Below are 23438 nucleotides of genomic sequence, written 5' to 3'. Positions count from 1 at the left end.
TACCCGCAAAAACTGCGAGTATGGCAAACCTTTCTTTAATGAAAGTGGATGAAAGCTTTGATAATTCAAGAACGTATTCCTATCTGTGGTTTTGACAAAAAGGGAAGTACTAAGCTGACCAGAGTTAAGGGTAATGGAGACATCCAGGTAGGATGTGGGATCAACATAATGCGACAGAACATGTGGTGAAATTCACATATGTAATTGATGACAAACAAATCAATTACCTGGATGTCTCCATTACCCTTAACTCTGGTCAGCTTAGTACTTCCCTTTTTGTCAAAACCACAGATAGGAATACGTTCTTGAATTATCAAAGCTTTCATCCACTTTCATTAAAGAAAGGTTTGCCATACTCGCAGTTTTTGCGGGTACGACGGATCACGTCAGATCCATTGGATACCATTAGGGCCCTTGATGAAATGTTGTTGAGATTTGCCCAAAGAGGCTACCCGATTAGGGAACTGGAAAAATCTAAGGAGGCGGCTCTCCGTATCCCTAGGCAGCAGTTACTAAATCCCAGAATTAATCAGACCACTAAAGTTGATAGACTACCATGGGTAAGTCGCTTTACCACATGCTCAAAGCGGTCAGTAAATAAAGCTTAACAGTTGTGGCCGATCATTCAAACTGAGACAGCTCTGGATAACCTCTCTAATACTAGACTACTGCCCAGCCACACTAGGGGCAATAATATAGGGGATCATGTGGTTCGTCTGGATGTCACTGATATAGCTAGATGTGACCAAACCCATTTTCTTAGACCAAAAATGGGTTGTTACAGGTGTCTAGGATGTGCCACTTGTAATACTTTACAAACGTGTACTTCCTTTAATCATCCACAAACGGGTCAGAAGATACCGATTAGATACCGCCTTACATGTACCACTACACATGTAATTTATTTGCTTACATGTCCGTGTGGTCTTGCCTATGTAGGCAAGACCATACGACAATTTCGAGAAAGGATGGCACTCCATAGGAGTGCTATTAAAAAAGCCTTTGAGAAGGGTTCCAGTGACCAGCCTTTTTTTCCGCGTCACTGTCTCATGGCTAAACATGGGGTGGCTAGTATTCGTGCTATCCTTATTGACCATACCCCCATCTCACTGAGGGGTGGCAATAGGGATAGATTACTTCTACAGAAAGAATCTCGTTGGATTTTTAAATTAGGAACACTGTCCCCTGGTGGCCTGAACGAAAACTTGGGATTACAGTGTTTCCTTTGAGTCCTCTATCTCCCTAAGTTATACTGAAATGTCCACAGTTAGGGAGACCATGCATAATTGTATTCTTAGTATCATGAAAAATTCCCTTCTATATGAATTTACTATTATTATGATCTATTAGATGCTACTTAAGTGACCGATCGTATCGTATTTATTAGGACTTTCCCCTTTAAACAGCAATGTTTATGTATTTTAAATGTGTTGTTCTACGTTTTATCTATGTTTATGTTTTTCAGATTCAACTCGGTTTATGGGAGTCTGTATTGATTGATCTTTTGGTGATGCACTCGTTGTCATGACGATCTCCCCGTCCCGCGGCGCACTGTGACGTCATAGCCCGGCGACATGGAAATGCGCAACGTGTGCAGGCGGATGGTAGCGCCGTGAGGACAGGTGAGTACAATCTTCACGTTGATGTCTGTATTTGTGTTGTATTTAAACTTTGTACATGTGGTGTTTCATTGTTTGTCTAGCCCTGAGGACGGGGAGTTTCCCCGAAACATGTAGGCGAATAAAGGGACTTTCTTTGCATTTATAAAGCCTGCTTGAGTGCCGCCATTTTTTCACTCTATGTCTGTCAGTTTTTGACCTGGAGGGCACCGCAGTAAAGGAAACGGATTTTTTCGGAGTGCCGGTACATTTGTTGAAATATATATATATATATATATATATATATATATATAAAAGCATACAGTACATACATGTACGGAAACCCCCCAACGAAAATCTTGCGTTTGCCACTGCCCCAGCTAGAGCTGTTCTGCCTCTGACACAACCGCCCCCTGCTGTCTTGCACACTGAAGTCACGCTGCATCGCTGAGTGGCAGCACGAAGGGTTACGCAGCTACTGTACAGTGTACAGCAGTAGCAGCCAGTAGCAGACCACACCTACTCCCATCAGAGAGACAGACCAAGCGGATTGAAGCAGAGAATGAACAGACCTCTGACTGCAGCTGATAAAAAGTGGCAAGGGTCAAACAAGTAAAGAAATCTGGATTTTGAAAAGGCGAGTGCCAATCCCACACACAGTGATACCAGTAGCATGTGTTTCAGTGTGCACTGTGCAGCAGTTGGCTGGGGGGGGGGGGGGAGACATATCATGAAGGCTATGTCATCTTCTGTGTGAATGTATGCCATGAAGTGTGTATGTCAGTAAGTGTGTTTGTGTCAGTGTGTGTATTTGTGTCAGTAAGTGTGTTTGTGTTAGTGTGTGCATGTCAGTAGGTTTGTGCGTCAGTAAGAGGTATAAGTCAATAAGTAGTGTCTATGTCAGACTGTCAGTCAGTTGTATCTGTGTGAATAAGTGTGTTGTGTGTGTCAGTAAGGGGTATCTGTGTTAGTAAGTTTTCTCTGTGTCAGTAAGGTGTGCCTGTAAATATGTATGATAATGTGTCAGTAAATAGTGTCAGTAGGGGATATCTGTCAGTAAGTGGACTCTGTGTCAATAAGTGTGTGTGTGTTTCAGTAAGTGTTTGTGTCAGTAAGGGGTGTCAGTAAATGTTTGTATCAGTAACTTGTATCTGTATCACTAAGGGGTGGCTCTCAGTATGCATATGCCAGTAAGTGGTGTGTAAGTAAGGTGTGTTTGTCTGTGTCAGTAAGTGTTGCCTGTGTCAGTAAGGGTGTCTGTCAGAAAGTGTGTTTGTGTCAGTAAGCGGTGTCTGTGTCATTAAGTGTATGTGTGTCAGTGTTTGTATCAGTAAGATGTGTCTGTGACATGTCAGTAAGTGGTATCTGTCAGTAAGAGGTGTCCATGTCAGTAAGGCAGTGTGTGTGCAGCTATGGGGGCAGTATGTATGTGTGCAGCTATGGGGGCAGTATGTGTGTGTGGGTGAAACTGCATGCAGCTGAGGGAGGGGGGACCTACACTGATGGTCTAAATCTGGCTCTGGATGTGGGTACATCGAATTGCTGTGGTGGGAGGAGCAGGCACACACATAATGGACATAACCAGGGGGGTAGTTCTGATAAGAGGGCCCCCCTATCTAAAGTACCCCAGGCCCCCTGAAGGCTTAATCCGGCCCTGGTAGTGCGAGGACGTGTCTCCTCAGTGTCTGTGCAGGAAAGTGTTGTAGTGCATGGGTGGGGTGGTGACCTGCTCTTTTGCATCATTTCAGTGGTGCTGTCTTGTGCTGCATCAGTCCAGTCACAGTGGTGGTGTCCTGTGCTGATTTATAAGCCCAGTCCAGTGGTGGTGTCCTGTGCTGCCATAAGTCCAGTGCAGCTGTATAAGTCCAGTCCAGTGGTGCTGTCTTGTGCTGCAACAGTCCTGTGGCGGTGTCCTGTGCTGCCATAAGTCCAGTGGTACTGCCGTATAAGTCCAGTGGTACTGCCGTATAAGTCCAGTCCAGTGGTGCTGCCATATAAGTCCAGTGATGCTGTCCTGTGCTGTATATTATTTACTCCTGTGTCCGCCATTAGTGCAGTGGGATTTAGACAATTGATGGAGGTACTTTGTCCTGGTATCCCATCTAGATTCCACTTCACTAGGAAAGCGATTCCCGGACTGTACAGGGACATTTAGAAAAGTGTCCTCAGTGGCCTGAAAAATGTGGTTTGCACCCAGTGTCCACTTAACCACGGACATGTGGACAAGTGGAGCAGCGCAAACTAAGTACTACATGACTGTGACAGCCCACTGAGTAGATGTATCGCCTCACACAGCAACAACAGCAGCGGCACCAGTAGCAGCATCTCGCAAACGCAAGCTCGTTCCTAGGCAGGTTATGCTGTGTATCACCGCTTTCCATAAGAGGCACACCACTGACAACCTCTTACAGAAACTGAGGGACATCATCGCACAATGGCTTACCCCACTTAGACTCTCCTGGGGATTTGTGATATCAGACAACGCCACCAATATTGTGCGTGCAGTACATCTGGGCAAATTCCAGCACGTCCCATGTTTTGCGCACACAATTAATTTGGTGGTGCAGAATTTTGACAGGGACATGCAGGAGATGAGGTCGGTGGCCCGAAAAATTGTTGGCCACTTTCGACATTTAGCCACTGCGTGCCACTCCTAGAAGGGCCAGGTGTTTGTGCCGCTTAGCTTAGTCATCCAGCAACCTCATTGCACTTCTTTTTCTTCTTTGCATCATGTGCTGTTTGGGGCCTAGTTTTTAAAAGTGCCATCCTGTCTGCAACTGCAGTGCCCCTCCTAGATGGGCCAGGTATTTGTGCCGCACACTTGTGTCGCTTAGCTTAGTCATACAGCCACCTCGGTGCAACTTTTAGGCCTAAAAACAATATTGTGAGGTATTCAGAATAGACTGGAAATGAGTGAAAATAAATACTATTGAGGTTAATAATACCATAGGATCAAAATTACCCCCAAATTCTGTGATTTTAGCTGTTTTTATATTTTTTTCCCCAAATCACCCAGATCCAAAACCAAAACCCGCCCTGCGAATGCTTAGGCACGCCTGCGTTTATCCAGCCACTCCCTGAAAATGGTCAGCTGCCACCCACAAATGCCCTCTTCCTGTCAATCTCCTTGCAAACGCCCGTGCGGATGGATTCTCTGCATAAACCATCGCTGAGCGGTGACCCGGTTTGTACCCGTGTGACGCGTCTGCGCATTGCATGCATACGCATGTGCAGTTTAGACCTGATGGCAGGCTGTACGAAAACGCAGCTTAGCGATCAGGTCTGAATTAGGATCAGTAATAATTTCACATGCCATAATGATGGATGAAGTTAAATAAGTTTCAAAGGTGGAGCTTAACAGAATAGAGATTTCTTTCCTTTTCTTTTTTTAATGTTATCAAGTCTCAGCTGTCTCTAACAAGAATCTGAAGGAAGACCTTTTCTTCAGTTCTAGGCTATGCTGTCCAGGTGGCACAAAAGATCTTTACTAACTTTTGGAAGAGCCTCTCTCTCTCTCTGCACATTTGTACGCTGTGGGGATGAATGTGTAAATCGGTAGCTACGTATTAAGGGCCTAATTCAGACCTGATCGCTAGCAGGTGATTTTTGCACTGCTGCGATCAGATAGTCGCCGCCTACAGGGGGAGTGTATTTTAGCTGTGCAAATGTGCGAACGCATGTGTAGCAGAGCTGTACAAACTGATTCTGTGCAGTCCATGCACAGCCCAGGACTTACTCAGCCGCTGTGATCACTTCAGCCTGTCCGGGGCCGGAATTGACGTCAGACACCCGCCCTGCAAATGCTTAGGCACTCCTGCGTTTAACCAGCCACTCCCTGAAAACGGTCAGTTGCCTCCTCAAATGCCTTCTTCCTGTCAATCTCCTTGCAAACGCCCGTGCGGATGGATTCTCTGCACAAATCCATAGCTGAGCGGCGATCCGCTTTGTACCCGTGCGATGCGCATTGCAGGGCATATGCATGCGCAGTTTAGACCTGATCGCAGGCTGTACGAAAACGCAGCCTAGCGATCATGTCTGAATTAGACCCTGAGTGTAGGAGATTCATTTACCTCTTCTGCCGATCAGCACCTGCACAGCTCTACTCTCTCTCTGCTGGGCTGCCTCTACAACCGCTGCTCTGCACAGCTCCCATGGCTGTCAGTCACCACTGCCGTGTCTCTCTGAAGCCCAGCTTCTTTTCCCAGCAGCGCCAGATTTTACCCAGGCAGAAATGGTCATCAGTGTGCTCACCATCAATGGTTACAATTGATAGTGAAACTATGAGCGACCATCGATGGTAGCAAATTATGCAATGGAGCACCATCAATGGTTTTACTCACCAATGGTCATCTTTACTCTTTCACTGAAAGTCTGATGGCCAATCAGATCCTGGGAACAGGGTTTCATGGGTGCTTCGGGGCTAGGCTTTGTGTCCTGGCACCAACTGGGGGGGAGGAGCACTGTATCATTGATGGTGGAGAACGAATAGTTCTCTTCCATTAATTGCAAAACTATCTAATGTTGTAATTAAACCATCAGTGGTTTGTAACCGTTGATGGTTGATAGCCTACTCTATTCCCAGATCCCCACAGTATCTGCAGCTACATATCCTTGGCATCGGCTCACTCACCCATGAATGCCTGTAGAACCCAAGCCTACAACAAACCTATAAAATACATACACAACCATATATATATATATATATATATATATATATATACAGTACATTATATCTAAACACCCATGAACCCAGCGGGGTATTGTACATAACAAATTCTAGAGTGTCAACATTGTTTCAGGTAACAGGGGACTCTGGGGTGGAACCCTTCTGTTTGCAGCAGTTATTAAGAGAGATCTGTGCACAAATGAACAGCTCCCCACTATCACGTCTTGTAAGTTTGTGTAATGTGTAAGGGTCTTTTTGTCTTATCACACAGAGATATTATTGAGGAAGGCCTAGTTGCCTCATGGGATATTCATCAATGGAGATGGTTGTTTTTAATTGTCAATGGCCCTATTATTTTACCAAATTACTCCTTTATTAGAAGCAACCAGTTCAGTGGTTGTTAATTATGATTAAGGATGTCGACATGTTGGGAACTTTATACTATACTAGCCACTCATTCTAGTAAATTAAAATGGACAGACTGATATTCCTTAAAAAAATAAAAAAATAAAACAATAGAGCAGATCTGTATATTTACATTTTACATAAGAAATAAGTAACACAGTACACGTAGAGTTAAAGTTATATTTCTGTTGTTATTTTTTAACACAAAATACAATTTTTCCATACAGAACAAAAAATGTATATTCTTGCATCCATATGCAGACTCTGCTGCATCTAAAGCTTATGCCTTCAGCATTATAAAGAAGGAACAGAGAGGGGGTGGGGGTGGGAAAGCATAGAGAAACTGTTAGACATGCTGCAAATGGTATTTTATTGTTTCTTGGTTCTTGCTATAGTGACTGTGTATCAGAGTATAGAGTTCGCAGTGCTGGGTCTCGGGTACTCATACAGTCAGGCCTTTGTGCATCAGAAAACTGATGATGGTAACGAACAGTTAGTCAGCTAGAAACCAAAGAGAAATAGAATATCAGAGTTAGTGGCAGAATATTGTCAGACATATTGTAAACCTGTTATCAAGGGTGGTTATCACATTTGGTGGCTGAAGGTTGATGTCATGATTGAACTGTCATGAAATATGTGTGTGGTTTAACACTTTCCCAGTGGCTGTTATTGTCTGGAGCTGCTGGTGGTGGGTCCTGCTGTGCTGACCAATCAGCAGTAATCGGCAGCACGGCAAACACTGGGCGAGGGTGCGGGGAAGCAGGGGGTCCTTCCAGTCCTTGCGGGCCCGCTGCACTCACCGAGGGTCCTTGCAGTAGGCTTGGTGGATTGCAGTGCTTGCCATAGGTTCTATTTCCACTCTATGAGTGTCGTGGTCACCCATGAGTGGAAATAGTCCCTGTTGGTCAGCATGCTGACTGGAGGGTTAATCAGTTGTTCGGGATGACGGTGCCAGTATTGTGATCGTTGGTCACATAACCGCATCCCCATTAACCACTTCACTGTGGAGAATGTGTAGGGCTCATCCACCAGATGTACCTTAAAATTGCAGAGGATGAGGCCCACTTATCTATCACAGTGAGTGTCTGAGAAAAAAAATTGCTTTACTTAACCCCCACCATTCTCAACATGAGACACAAAATATTTCTATGTGGTGTTAGTTAAAAGAAAAAAATAAATCCCTTTAGCTTTTGATTTACAGTTAAAAAAATTATGTTACAGTCTCATTACAACAAAGAGGAGTTGGGATGATGTAGGATATGGAAGCTAAGAAGCAAAATATATATATTTTTTAAATTACAGCTGGTGTAGACGAAATACAAAAACATTTTGGTTAAGGAATGCACATAATATAAAACCACTTGTTTTCAAATGAATCTCACTCATCAATTCTTGTTTGATTTCTATAGACAGGATATAAAATGGATTCAGTATGATATCCCGGCTTTCGGTATCCTGGAATTCAGGAGACCAAAGCCGGGATCCCAACAGCAAAAATATCAGCAGCAAGGGCAGAGTGTCCCCAGGTGGGCTCGGTGCGCTCCCCACGTTTCGGGACCAGTGGCGACAGGGTTATATTCCAGGGACGTGCAGTCAGGGGAGGCAGGGGAGGCAGTGCCTCCCCTGTCATTAAGGATTAATAAAATACAATATACTTTAGCCTTTGTATTATTTTAATCATTTATATCTCTGTTCTCAATGTGTTTGGAGGCACAGCTTTTGGTGCCTCCCGCTGCCAATGTAAAGGGGCAGGATACGGGGGGTGGGGCCAAGCATAAGGCAGCAGAATCCCATTAAAAAAAGCCCTTGAAGCGGCACCTAAAGAAGTGCCTCTGTGACAGGGGCGTGCTGTCAGCCCATATGAAAGCACGCCCCTGTCACAGAGACTGATGTGATTGGCCAGTGTAGGATTCCGGGGCGGTACAGGTATGTGCAGTGTATTACAGGCAGGGTGCTATAGAGAGGGGATGCTGGAAGCCATTGTAAGCTAAGGGGGAGGGGGGGGGAGGGGGGGTTGCTCTGTTGTATTCTATCTATGCCCTCCTCCTATCCCTCATGTATGTGTAGTATATATTATGTGAGTGTATGTACACAGTCCAGGTATGGGTGTTGCTGAGGCAAGACCACAGCTCTGCAGCATGTAATATAGAGCAGTTTATTCCTTCAACGTTTTGGGGTCTCAGCTAACAGTGTAACGCCTCAGCAACACCCATACCTGGACTGTGTGTACATACACTCACATAGTATATACACATACATGAGGGATAGGAGGAGGGGGCAACACCTGCCTGCTGACAGGCTGAGGTGGCAGCTGCTGCCATATTGAGTACTTGCAGTCCGACCCGAGGGGGAGGAGGGGCCGCGATCCTCTCTCCTCTCCCAATTGCTCCGGCAGCACTTCCAGGAACCCTGTTGCGACCTACATCCCCGCAGCCTGCAGTGCACTCACCGGCCAGCGCGGTACTGGCTGAGCAGCTCTGCTATGCTGGAGGATGAGGAGATCCACAGCAGGTTTGTTGTTTCCGCTTCTCTTACCGGCTGCGATGGTGGGTGCGGGTTGGCAAGGAAGAGTGACTTCAGTGTGACATGGTATTAGCTCACTCATGCTGTTCTGCGGACCCAGGCTGTAATGTTTATGTTGTATTTTTTTATGTGCTCTCACTAGTACCCTCTCCATGTAACCCACTTCCTGGCATCACACTCTCCCTGTTATCCTGTCAGTGTCACCCTCTCCCCAGTGTCACCCTCTCTCTGTCACCCACTGCTGTCATCCTGTCCCCAGCTTCACTCTCTCTGTCACCCACTGCTGTCACCCTCTCCCCAGCGTCACCCTCTCCCTGTCACCCAATGCTGTCAGTGTCACCCTCTCTCTGTCACCCTCTCCCTGTCACCCAATGCTGTCCGTGTCACCCTCTCTCTGTCACCCACTGCTGTCACCCTCTCCCCGGCGTCAACCTTTCCCTATCACCCAATTCTGTTAGTGTCACCCTCTCCCTGGTGTCACCCTCTCCGTCACCCAATGCTGTCAGTGTCACCCTCTGTCTTTCACCTGCCGATGTCCTTCTTTCCCTGGCATCACCCTCTCCATAATATTTATTTTTTATTTGATAAAACTGACAATATATTAGCTGCCTGCTCTTCGCAAGTTTAATTAGGCAGGCTGCGGGCATTGGCGGTGGCTGCATCGGACCGAGAGGCAAATTAGTGGCAAGGAGGCCAGGGTGGTTGGTGGTGGCGATTTTGTAGGACATTGGCTACTGTGGTGGTAGTGGGCATCGGTTTGTGGGGCGGTAGAGGGCATCAGCTCGGTGGTGGTAGGGGTCAACGGCGGGCCTCGGCATACATTATGGATGCTGTGCCTCACCAGCCACTGACCTCACCGCACGCCACTGTTATATTCCCTATCGGGTGGTGGCATATTTCACCAGATGTCGTGATTCCAGCATCTGGCATAAAGAATGCCTCCCTATAAAACAATTTAATTCACAAACCCTTCTTGCTGTGTAAATTGTATGGGCAATGGACATTCAAACAATATTCATACAAAATTCAAAATAAAATGGGTTTCCCGACTGTAGAAAAAAAAAGCAAAAAGAAAAAGTAGCAGCTGAGAGTCTCTTACCAGTACTGCAAGGGTGGCTGTACTCTGCTATTGCTTGTTCATCTGGAAGATAAGAATAAAAAACTTTCAGTTCCATGCAATCCTGTTATTCTATATATGTGTAGTAGAGCACTAAATTACTACTGGCGCCAGAATCCCAAACCGCCGGCATACCGACAGCTGGGCGAGCGCAAATGAGCCCCTTGTGGGCACGGTGGCGTGCTATGCGCACCACACTTTCTATTCTCCCTCCAGGGGGGCCGTGGACCCCCAAGAGGGAGAAAAAGTGTTGGTATGCCAGCTGTCGGGATTCTGACGCCGGTATACTGTACGCCAGGATCCTGTCAGCCGGCAAACTGAAGACCACCCTTACTATGGGAATAGCATGGCAATAATTCTTTATGAGATCGTTTGCAATATTTGGAAAATGAAGGAGCTTCAGATTATCAGATGTAGCACCCAACAAGAAGTCTTCCTACAAAGTAACACAGCCAGACTGGTCACCTGCCAATTTAGGTTAATGCCAGGAGGACTGATGGTCCAATTGGATGGTCTGGCTGTCTGGAGGCCTGTCTGAGACTCTCCACTTCACTGTTCTTTGTTTGGCCGACATGCTTAGACAAGAGCCATACCCTGGGATTCTTGGAAGACCCCTGTGATACCCCTTATCCCGTGGCCATGCCCCTATTCCTGTGCCAGACAGAGTTTTAGCCCCAGTCCATTTCTGCAATGTAACATTTCATTATCCAATAAAAAAGAATGGGGAAAAAGGTGAATGTAATGACACACTCTAGGAGAAACGAGGTGGAGTTTTGACCCCAATTTATTTTTATATTAATTCATTGTTTCTTATCGTGTACTGTAGGTATCCTCTGTTTGATAAAATGTAACCTTTAATAAAGTCATTTAAAAGAGAGTGTATCCCCCATAATTACTGTGACACCGAAAAATATTTAGTTAAAATATAGAAACATTTTTTAAAAAGAAAGAAATGTTAGTTATTTTTTCTTCCTTATATTTACCTCTTTTATTTAGCAATAGCTGTTACAATTATGTACTAAGTCTGGTCCTATAGTTATGAGTGATATAGAAAATGGAACATACAGTATCCCCAATTAATCTCAAATATCTCCCTTTGGGGCAGATTTAACAAAGACTTACATTCTTGTTCTCTATCATTATGAATGATAAGTGGTGCTCCAGCCAATTTGCTCCTGGCATGTGTTTAAAAAATGACAGGAGCTGATTGGCTGGAACACCATTTAACATTCGTAATAAGTTATAAGAATATCACTTGTTAAATCTGCCCCTTAATGAGTTATGGATAGTTAAATGTCTTTATTAATTATGTAATCTTCCCTATACTGTATATGCATTCTGTACAAGGGACCTCATTCCGAGTTGTTCGCTCGTTAGATTTCTTCGCAACGGAGCGATTAGTCGCAAACTGCGCATGCACAATGTTCGCATTGCGCCTGCGCCAAGTAAATTAGCACAAAAGTTTGTTATTCTTCTCACGGCCTAACGAAGATTTTTCATCGTTCTGGTGATCGGAGTGTGATTGACAGGAAGTGGGTGTTTCTGGGCGGAAACTGGCCGTTTTATGGGTGTGTGCGAAAAAACGCTGCCGTTTCTGGGAAAAACGTGGGAGTGTCTGGGCGAACGCTGGGTGTGTTTGTGACGTCAAACCAGGAACGAAACTGACTGAACTGATCGCAGTGGAGGAGTAAGTCTGGAGCTACTCAGAAACTGCTAAGAAATTTCTATTCGCAATTCTGCTAATCTTTTGTTCGCAATTCGGCGGCTTAGCGTGTGCAATGCTGCTAAAAGCAGCTAGCGAGCTAACAACTCGGAATGAGGGCCAATGACAGGATAAATGTGGAGTGTATTAATAAAATGTATAAAGTATTTCAATTCTACTACCCATAGTATGTTTATTTTATTATTAAGGAGACGTGGCCATTACCAGAATAAAAATTCCCCCTGAGAAGCATCTCATTATTACAGCATTATTATAGGTAGATTATCTTACCTGTCTCATAGTAATCATACACTTTCACGGTTGCTGGTTTTAGATCCTTAACTTTAATATCCTGTGTAACCCCAAATGTGAAGAGTTGGGGGCTACTTCCTACCTAAAGAGTTAAAAAATAATACAATGAATAAAATCAGGTTTAACAAAAATGTTGATTTGGCGGAGAAGAGGGTGACCTGGGAATAGATTTATAAAGGGGCAGTTTGTCAAAGCTTCTTATAACTGACTCTCACTGATGAACTTAACATAGCGCTTGAAATAAGTGATAAACCAGGTGCGTTTAGCATTCACTCCTATTAGCATTTTGAAACTATCAGTAAAAGTCACCAAGGATCAGTGGGTTTTACAAACCACTCCTTAGACAGTCTACCCCATGGTATCATATAAAACGTAGCAAAGCATAATATAACTGTATCAAAGGGGTCTATTTACTTAGCCTTGGAGAGAGATAAAGTGGATGGAGCAAAAGTACCAACCAATCAGCTCCTACCTGCCACGTTACAGGCTGTGTTTGCAAAATGACAACTAGGAGCTAATTGGCTGGCACTTTATCTCTCTCCACTTTATCTATCTCCAAGGCTTAGTACATAGACCCCATAGGGCTGATTCTGAGTGGTAGTTGCAGGCACGTGAGACACTTGCTGGGGGCCTGACACAGCATGCTCAGTTACATGAGAGCCCTGCTAGGCTGATGGCCAGATGAGTCCAGTTGATTCTTTTGTGTTTGTCATTATTACTTATTTTTTTTAATTTGTAACTGGTGAGGGAGGATGGGACAATGGTCAGTAAATTGTGGTGGTGGAGAAAGGTGGGTGAGGCTGGTGCTGCTTTGGCAGTCAGAGGCCCTAACATGAAGGGGGCAGTGACATGATAATATTATGTCTAGGGAGACCGCTGGTCACATTACCTCTCCCTACGTCCCACACCCTCACAATCCTGACAGTCGGAATGCTAGCAGGGACTATTCCCACGACACCTACAGAGTGGGAACAGAACCTGTGGCGACCATAGGTCACCACCGAGCCCACATCGTGGCGAGAGCAGCGAGCCTGCAAGGGGCTTGTTGGGCTTGTTGTGCTCGCACCCCCCCCCCCCCCAACCCCCCCATGCCCTCCCTCCCCCCAGCCAGCATTCCACTGCCGAGATGCCGGCGTCGGTATGCTGACTGGCAGTCACAATACATACCCTGATTCAGGGCCTAATAACATTTCTTAATTGCTAACAGACTTTAATTAGTAACTGAAAATGTTATTAAAAATGAATGGTTTCTCATGGTTTCCTACATCTACATTACACCAATGCATTCTAAACATTTAAAGCTGCATTAAAAATGTTACAACCTGATGTATTTATAATGTATGCTACTAGTGAAAGACAATTAATATATTTAGATTGTCAAAATTGCAACACAATACATAAAGTAAGAGAGGTGAGGTAGACACACAGGACAAATAGGGGTCACATAGCAATTGTCTCAGGAACCGTAAGCCAACACCGGGTCAGCCAGTGTCAGACTGGGGCATGAAGGGCCCACCGGGGGAATGCAGTGTAGGGGCCCTTGCTTAGAGGCTTGGCTAACCATTAATGAGTACATGGTCTGGTCCCCTTGATAAATATTAGTGATGAGCGGGTTCGGTTCCTCGGAATCCGAACCCGCCCGAACTTCAGCTTTTTTTACACGGATCCGAGCGACTCGGATCTTCCCGCCTTGCTCGGTTAACCCGAGCGCGCCCGAACGTCATCATGACGCTGTCGGATTCTCGCGAGGCTCGGATTCTATCGCGAGACTCGGATTCTATATAAGGAGCCGCGCGTCGCCGCCATTTTACACGTGCATTGAGATTGATAGTGAGAGGACGTGGCTGGCGTCCTCTCCGTTTAGAGAAGAAATAGATAGGAGAGTGAGAGTGAGACAGTGACACTTCATTTACTGGAGCTTAGGAGGAGTACTCAGACAGAGAGTGCAGAATTTTGCTGATAGTATTAGTTAGTTATACTAGTGACAGAGTGAGACAGTGACACTTCATTTACTGGAGCTTAGGAGGAGTACTCAGACAGAGAGTGCAGAATTTTGCTGATAGTATTAGTTAGTTATACTAGTGACTGACCAGTGACCACCAGTGCAGTTTTATATTATTTAATATAATCCGTTCTCTGCCTGAAAAAACGATACACAGTGACTCAGTCACATACCATATCTGTGCTCAGCCCAGTGTGCTGCTGCATCATCTATGTATAATATCTGACTGTGCTCACACAGCTTAATTGTGGGGGAGACTGGGGAGCAGTTAGGTTATAGCAGGAGCCAGGAGTACATATTAAAATTAAACAGTGCACACTTTTTTTCTGCAGGAGTGCCACTGCCAGTGTGACTGACCAGTGACCTGACCACCAGTATATAGTATACTATATTGTATTGTGAATGTCTGCCTGTAAAAGTTAAACACACGTCGTGTGACTTGTGTGGTGTTTTTTTATGCTATAAAATAAAAAACTCATTCTGCTGACAGACAGTGTCCAGCAGGTCCGTCATTATATAATATATACCTGTCCGGCTGCAGTAGTGATATATATATATTTTTTATATCATTATTTATCATCCAGTCGCAGCAGACACAGTACGGTAGTTCACGGCTGTAGCTACCTCTGTGTCGGCACTCGGCAGTCCATCCATAATTGTATACCACCTACCCGTGGTTTTTTTTTTCTTTCTTCTTTATACATACTACATCTCATTATCATCCAGTCTATATTAGCAGCAGACACAGTACAGTACGGTAGTCCACGGCTGTAGCTACCTCTGTGTCGGCACTCGGCAGTCCGTCCATAATTGTATACCACCTACCCGTGGTTTTTTTTTTCTTTCTTCTTTATACATACTACATCTCATTATCAACCAGTCTATATTAGCAGCAGACACAGTACGGTAGTCCACGGCTGTAGCTACCTCTGTGTCGGCACTCGGCAGTCCATCCATAATTGTATACCACCTACCCGTGGTTTTTTTTTCTTTCTTCTTTATACATACTACCTCTCATTATCATCCAGTCTATATTAGCAGCAGACACAGTACAGTACGGTAGTCCACGGCTGTAGCTACCTCTGTGTCGGCACTCGGCAGTCCATCCATAATTGTATACCACCTACCCGTGGTTTTTTTTCTCTTTTCTTTATACATACATACTACATCTCTTTATCAACCAGTCTATATTAGCAGCAGACACAGTACGGTAGTCCACGGCTGTAGCTACCTCTGTGTCGGCACTCGGCAGTCCATCCATAATTGTATACCACCTACCCGTGGTTTTTTTTTCTTTCTTCTTTATACATACATACTACATCTCTTTATCAACCAGTCTATATTAGCAGCAGACACAGTACGGTAGTCCACGGCTGTAGCTACCTCTGTGTCGGCACTCGGCAGTCCGTCCATAATTGTATACCACCTACCCGTGGTTTTTTTTTCTTTCTTCTTTATACATACATACTACATCTCTTTATCAACCAGTCTATATTAGCAGCAGACACAGTACGGTAGTCCACGGCTGTAGCTACCTCTGTGTCGGCACTCGGCAGTCCATCCATAATTGTATACCACCTACCCGTGGTTTTTTTTTTCTTTCTTCTTTATACATACTACATCTCATTATCATCCAGTCTATATTAGCAGCAGACACAGTACAGTACGGTAGTCCACGGCTGCAGCTACCTCTGTGTCGGCACTCGGCAGTCCATCCATAATTGTATACCACCTACCCGTGTTTTTCTTTTCTTTCTTCTTTATACATACATACTACATCTCTTTATCAACCAGTCTATATTAGCAGCAGACACAGTACGGTAGTCCACGGCTGTAGCTACCTCTGTGTCGGCACTCGGCAGTCCGTCCATAATTGTATACCACCTACCCGTGTTTTTTTTTTTCTTTCTTCTTTATACATACATACTACATCTCTTTATCAACCAGTCTATATTAGCAGCACACACAGTACGGTAGTCCACGGCTGTAGCTACCTCTGTATCGGCACTCGGCAGTCCATCCATAATTGTATACCACCTACCCGTGGTTTTTTTTTCTTTCTTCTTTATACATACTACATCTCATTATCATCCAGTCTATATTAGCAGCAGACACAGTACAGTACGGTAGTCCACGGCTGTAGCTACCTCTGTGTCGGCACTCGGCAGTCCATCCATAATTGTATACCACCTACCCGTGGTTTTTTTTTCTTTCTTCTTTATACATACATACTACATCTCTTTATCAACCAGTCTATATTAGCAGCAGACACAGTACGGTAGTCCACGGCTGTAGCTACCTCTGTGTCGGCACTCGGCAGTCCGTCCATAATTGTATACCACCTACCCGTGGTTTTTTTTTCTTTCTTCTTTATACATACATACTACATCTCTTTATCAACCAGTCTATATTAGCAGCAGACACAGTACGGTAGTCCACGGCTGTAGCTACCTCTGTGTCGGCACTCGGCAGTCCATCCATAATTGTATACCACCTACCCGTGTTTTTTTTTTCTTTCTTCTTTATACATACTACATCTCATTATCATCCAGTCTATATTAGCAGCAGACACAGTACAGTACGGTAGTCCACGGCTGTAGCTACCTCTGTGTCGGCACTCGGCAGTCCATCCATAATTGTATACTAGTATCCATCCATCTCCATTGTTTACCTGAGGTGCCTTTTAGTTGTGCCTATTAAAATATGGAGAACAAAAATGTTGAGGTTCCAAAATTAGGGAAAGATCAAGATCCACTTCCACCTCGTGCTGAAGCTGCTGCCACTAGTCATGGCCGAGACGATGAAATGCCAGCAACGTCGTCTGCCAAGGCCGATGCCCAATGGCATAGTACAGAGCATGTCAAATCCAAAACACCAAATATCAGTAAAAAAAGGACTCCAAAACCTAAAATAAAATTGTCGGAGGAGAAGCGTAAACTTGCCAATATGCCATTTACCACACGGAGTGGCAAGGAACGGCTGAGGCCCTGGCCTATGTTCATGGCTAGTGGTTCAGCTTCACATGAGGATGGAGGCACTCAGCCTCTCGCTAGAAAAATGAAAAGACTCAAGCTGGCAAAAGCAGTAGCACCGCAAAGAACTGTGCGTTCTTCGAAATCCCAAATCCACAAGGAGAGTCCAATTGTGTCGGTTGCGATGCCTGACCTTCCCAACACTGGACGTGAAGAGCATGCGCCTTCCACCATTTGCACGCCCCCTGCAAGTGCTGGAAGGAGCACCCGCAGTCCAGTTCCTGATAGTCAGATTGAAGATGTCAGTGTTGAAGTACACCAGGATGAGGAGGATATGGGTGTTGCTGGCGCTGGGGAGGAAATTGACCAGGAGGATTCTGATGGTGAGGTGGTTTGTTTAAGTCAGGCACCCGGGGAGACACCTGTTGTCCGTGGGAGGAATATGGCCGTTGACATGCCTGGTGAAAATACCAAAAAAATCAGCTCTTCGGTGTGGAAGTATTTCACCAGAAATGCGGACAACATTTGTCAAGCCGTGTGTTCCCTTTGTCAAGCTGTAATAAGTAGGGGTAAGGACGTTAACCACCTCGGAACATCCTCCCTTATACGTCACCTGCAGCGCATTCATAATAAGTCAGTGACAAGTTCAAAAACTTTGGCCGACAGCGGAAGCAGTCCACTGACCAGTAAATCCCTTCCTCTTGTAACCAAGCTCACGCAAACCACCCCACCAACTCCCTCAGTGTCAATTTCCTCCTTCCCCAGGAATGCCAATAGTCCTGCAGGCCATGTCACTGGCAATTCTGACGAGTCCTCTCCTGCCTGGGATTCCTCCGATGCATCCTTGCGTGTAACGCCTACTGCTGCTGGCGCTGCTGTTGTTGCTGCTGGGAGTCGATGGTCATCCCAGAGGGGAAGTCGTAAGCCCACTTGTACTACTTCCAGTAAGCAATTGACTGTCCAACAGTCCTTTGCGAGGAAGATGAAATATCACAGCAGTCATCCTGCTGCAAAGCGGATAACTGAGGCCTTGACAACTATGTTGGTGTTAGACGTGCGTCCGGTATCCGCTGTTAGTTCACAGGGAACTAGACAATTTATTGAGGCAGTGTGCCCCCGTTACCAAATACCATCTAGGTTCCACTTCTCTAGGCAGGCGATACCGAGAATGTACACGGACGTCAGAAAAAGACTCACCAGTGTCCTAAAAAATGCAGTTGTACCCAATGTCCACTTAACCACGGACATGTGGACAAGTGGAGCAGGGCAGGGTCAGGACTATATGACTGTGACAGCCCACTGGGTAGATGTATGGACTCCCGCCGCAAGAACAGCAGCGGCGGCACCAGTAGCAGCATCTCACAAACGCCAACTCTTTCCTAGGCAGGCTACGCTTTGTATCACCGCTTTCCAGAATACGCACACAGCTGAAAACCTCTTACGGCAACTGAGGAAGATCATCGCGGAATGGCTTACCCCAATTGGACTCTCCTGTGGATTTGTGGCATCGGACAACGCCAGCAATATTGTGTGTGCATTAAATATGGGCAAATTCCAGCACGTCCCATGTTTTGCACATACCTTGAATTTGGTGGTGCAGAATTTTAAAAAAAACGACAGGGGCGTGCAAGAGATGCTGTCGGTGGCCAGAAGAATTGCGGGACACTTTCGGCGTACAGGCACCACGTACAGAAGACTGGAGCACCACCAAAAACTACTGAACCTGCCCTGCCATCATCTGAAGCAAGAAGTGGTAACGAGGTGGAATTCAACCCTCTATAAGCTTCAGAGGTTGGAGGAGCAGCAAAAGGCCATTCAAGCCTATACAATTGAGCACGATATAGGAGGTGGAATGCACCTGTCTCAAATGCAGTGGAGAATGATTTCAACGTTGTGCAAGGTTCTGATGCCCTTTGAACTTGCCACACGTGAAGTCAGTTCAGACACTGCCAGCCTGAGTCAGGTCATTCCCCTCATCAGGCTTTTGCAGAAGAAGCTGGAGACATTGAAGGAGGAGCTAACACGGAGCGATTCCGCTAGGCATGTGGGACTTGTGGATGGAGCCCTTAATTCGCTTAACAAGGATTCACGGGTGGTCAATCTGTTGAAATCAGAGCACTACATTTTGGCCACCGTGCTCGATCCTAGATTTAAAACCTACCTTGGATCTCTCTTTCCGGCAGACACAAGTCTGCTGGGGTTGAAAGACCTGCTGGTGAGAAAATTGTCAAGTCAAGCGGAACGCGACCTGTCAACATCTCCTCCTTCACATTCTCCCGCAACTGGGGGTGCGAGGAAAAGGCTCAGAATTCCGAGCCCACCCGCTGGCGGTGATGCAGGGCAGTCTGGAGCGACTGCTGATGCTGACATCTGGTCCGGACTGAAGGACCTGACAACGATTACGGACATGTCGTCTACTGTCACTGCATATGATTCTCTCAACATTGAAAGAATGGTGGAGGATTATATGAGTGACCGCATCCAAGTAGGCACGTCACACAGTCCGTACTTATACTGGCAGGAAAAAGAGGCAATTTGGAGGCCCTTGCACAAACTGGCTTTATTCTACCTAAGTTGCCCTCCCACAAGTGTGTACTCCGAAAGAGTGTTTAGTGCCGCCGCTCACCTTGTCAGCAATCGGCGTACGAGGTTACATCCAGAAAATGTGGAGAAGATGATGTTCATTAAAATGAATTATAATCAATTCCTCCGCGGAGACATTGACCAGCAGCAATTGCCTCCACAAAGTACACAGGGAGCTGAGATGGTGGATTCCAGTGGGGACGAATTGATAATCTGTGAGGAGGGGGATGTACACGGTGATATATCGGAGGATGATGATGAGGTGGACATCTTGCCTCTGTAGAGCCAGTTTGTGCAAGGAGAGATTAATTGCTTCTTTTTTGGGGGGGGTCCAAACCAACCCGTCATATCAGTCACAGTCGTGTGGCAGACCCTGTCACTGAAATGATGGATTGGTTAAAGTGTGCATGTCCTGTTTATACAACATAAGGGTGGGTGGGAGGGCCCAAGGACAATTCCATCTTGCACCTCTTTTTTCTTTTATTTTTCTTTGCGTCATGTGCTGTTTGGGGAGGGTTTTTTGGAAGGGCCATCCTGCGTGACACTGCAGTGCCACTCCTAGATGGGCTCGGTGTTTGTGTCGGCCACTAGGGTCGCTTATCTTACTCACACAGTCAGCTACCTCATTGCGCCTCTTTTTTTCTTTGCGTCATGTGCTGTTTGGGGAGGTTTTTTTGGAAGGGACATCCTGCGTGACACTGCAGTGCCACTCCTAGATGGGCCCGGTGTTTGTGTCGGCCACTAGGGTCACTTATCTTACTCACACAGTCAGCTACCTCATTGCGCCTCTTTTTTTCTTTGCGTCATGTGCTGTTTGGGGAGGGTTTTTTGGAAGGGCCATCCTGCGTGACACTGCAGTGCCACTCCTAGATGGGCCCGGTGTTTGTGTCGGCCACTAGGGTCGCTTATCTTACTCACACAGTCAGCTACCTCATTGCGCCTCTTTTTTTCTTTGCGTCATGTGCTGTTTGGGGAGGGTTTTTTGGAAGGGACATCCTGCGTGACACTGCAGTGCCACTCCTAGATGGGCCCGGTGTTTGTGTCGGCCACTAGGGTCGCTTATCTTACTCACACAGCGACCTCGGTGCAAATTTTAGGACTAAAAATAATATTGTGAGGTGTGAGGTATTCAGAATAGACTGAAAATGAGTGTTAATTATGGTTTTTGAGGTTAATAATACTTTGGGATCAAAATGACCCCCAAATTCTATGATTTAAGCTGTTTTTTAGGGTTTTTTGAAAAAAACACCCGAATCCAAAACACACCCGAATCCGACAAAAAAAATTCGGTGAGGTTTTGCCAAAACGCGGTCGAACCCAAAACACGGCCGCGGAACCGAACCCAAAACCAAAACACAAAACCCGAAAAAATTCCGGCGCTCATCTCTAATAAATATATTTAGTAAATACTGCTAGTGCATCATGATGATGTGCCAGATTAATAACAGCAATGCACTGTAGACCATACACCATATTCCTGTGCAGTAAAATGTAACATATGTATAATATAAAATTCAAGTGCACAATCTAGAACCTGATCCCTAGAGGTAGGGGTGGGCCCACATGTGGTGCGGCCCACCGGGGCTTTCCAAAGTGCCCCTGTGGGCCAGTCCGACCCTGGGGTCAGCAGACAGATGCATAATTCAGACCTCATTTAGGTACAATGTCACCGCGTCATTCTGGATGTCGCTCCTTTGTATGACTTTTTCTGTCTCCAGCTGTGAATACAAACATATGAAGACACTAATTTACATATCCTGATCATAATAAATGTCATTCTTAAAAAGTTATCAAGGCTGCAGAGAAGCTTCATTTATCCATCATTGTAGGTACTACATCTCCCCTTCACAAACACAGGGCTACCTCAGCCAGTCCGCAGGATCTTTACATAAACTCAATCTGTAGGTCACAGGACTTTATGTAAGAAGGTCAGAATGATTATGTAGCTTTCACAGGTTTCTGTTGCTATCAATCTATGCACCGTATCTCCTACAATCATCCCAGCAGTCCATACTTGCACCACTACTGATGTATGCAGAAGCTCTGAGACTGGGGTTACTGGCCCAACAGGGTGTACTGGGGGCTTTGAGTTATTTCTATAAAAGTAATCTTCCTGGCTAATTACTGAGAATCTTTTACATGCGAATATTGATACTAATTACATCATATAATAATATTCAATATGTCGGGTTCCAGATTATAGATCAACAGTCGATAGGTTGACAGTCAATATGTTGACCCCCTATGGTTGACATGCATTAGGATGACAGGTACAAAAGGTCAACATGGTCAAAGAGTTGACAGTGCTTAAGGTCGACAGTTCCAAAAGATTGATATGACAATAATCGATGCATCATTTGCCATCCAGATGGACTATGATTGGGAATAACCTGTGCTGAGCACTGCGGTATCAGAACGAAGCAGCTTGCCCAGAGCGTGGCAAGCCAAGTGAGCCCATGTGGGTACACGCTCCCATTAATTTGGCTTACATTTGGTCAAACATACAAAATGACACCAAAACTTTTGTGTCAACCATTTTTGTGTCGCCCATTTCCATGTCGACCTTTTGACCCTGTCAACCTTTTGTATTGTCTAACTTTCCCATGTCAACCTTTTGACACTGTTAACCATTTGGTCAATGTCACCCTTATGCACGTTGACCATATGGGGTTGACCTATTGACTGTTCACCTAATTATGGTCGATCTAATGATCCACACCCCAATATGCCTTACAGACAAACTGCTTGGGACGCCACTGACTGACCTGCGCTACTGAGCTCCTCACTGGGATGTATCCAGACAGCATCTTTATCTCAATAACAGCCATGTTGGAATGTGACCGGGAACCTCTGTACCTGCAAGAATAAGAATTTACAGAGGCGACAGTGAGTGCGGCGGGCACTTTTCATGTTTTGTGTTTTGGTTTTGGTTCTAATTCCCCGCTCATGTTTTGGTTTTGGCTTGGTTTTGCCAAAACCACCCTTTCATGTTTTGGTTTTGAATCTGGATGATTTTTGAAAAAAAAAACATAAAAACAGCTAAAATCACAGAATTTGGGGGTAATTTTGCTCCTACGGTATTATTAACCTCAATAACATTCATTTCCACTCTTTTCCAGTCTATTCTGAACACCTCACACCTCACAATATTGTTTTTAGGCCTAAAAGTTGCACCAAGGTGGCTTTATGACTAAGCTAAGCGACACAAGTGTGCGGCACAAATACCTGGCCCATCTAGGAGTGGCACTGCAGTGGCAGACAGGATGGCAGATTTAAAAAATAGGCCCCAAACAGCACATGATGCAAAGAAGTAAAAGAGGTGCAATGAGGTAGCTGTATGGCTAAGCTAAGCGACCCAAGTGTGCGGAACAAACACCTGGCCCATCTAGGAGTGGTGCTGCAGTGGCAGACAGCATGGCACTTTAAAAAACTAGGCCCCAAACAGCACATCATGCAAAGAAGAAAAAGAGGTGCAATGAGGTAGCTGTATGACTAAGCTAAGCGACACAAGTGTGCGGCACAAACAACATGGGACGTGCTGGATTTTGCCCAGATGTA

At 45.4% G+C, this 23438-nt stretch overlaps 1 protein-coding gene across 1 annotated transcript in view; it reads right to left on the bottom strand.

The window, feature by feature from the left end:
• Positions 1–6835: 6835 nt before the first annotated feature.
• LOC135056671 (alpha-2-macroglobulin-like) overlaps positions 6836–23438 on the bottom strand; it is a 331440-nt gene continuing 314837 nt past the window's right edge. The window contains exons 32-36 of the mRNA XM_063962121.1: positions 22646–22736; positions 21530–21598; positions 12303–12405; positions 10292–10333; positions 6836–7170 (exon numbers count right to left, since the gene is read on the bottom strand). Coding sequence (XP_063818191.1) covers positions 7163–7170; positions 10292–10333; positions 12303–12405; positions 21530–21598; positions 22646–22736 — 313 coding nt within the window. The 3' untranslated portion in view covers positions 6836–7162. The remainder of the gene's footprint in view (positions 7171–10291; positions 10334–12302; positions 12406–21529; positions 21599–22645; positions 22737–23438) is intronic.

The sequence above is a fragment of the Pseudophryne corroboree genome, chromosome 3, assembly GCF_028390025.1.
Source record: "Pseudophryne corroboree isolate aPseCor3 chromosome 3, aPseCor3.hap2, whole genome shotgun sequence".
NCBI lineage: Eukaryota > Metazoa > Chordata > Amphibia > Anura > Myobatrachidae > Pseudophryne > Pseudophryne corroboree.
Note: the sequence above shows the minus strand (reverse complement) of the source record. Positions and strands in the feature narration are given on the sequence as shown.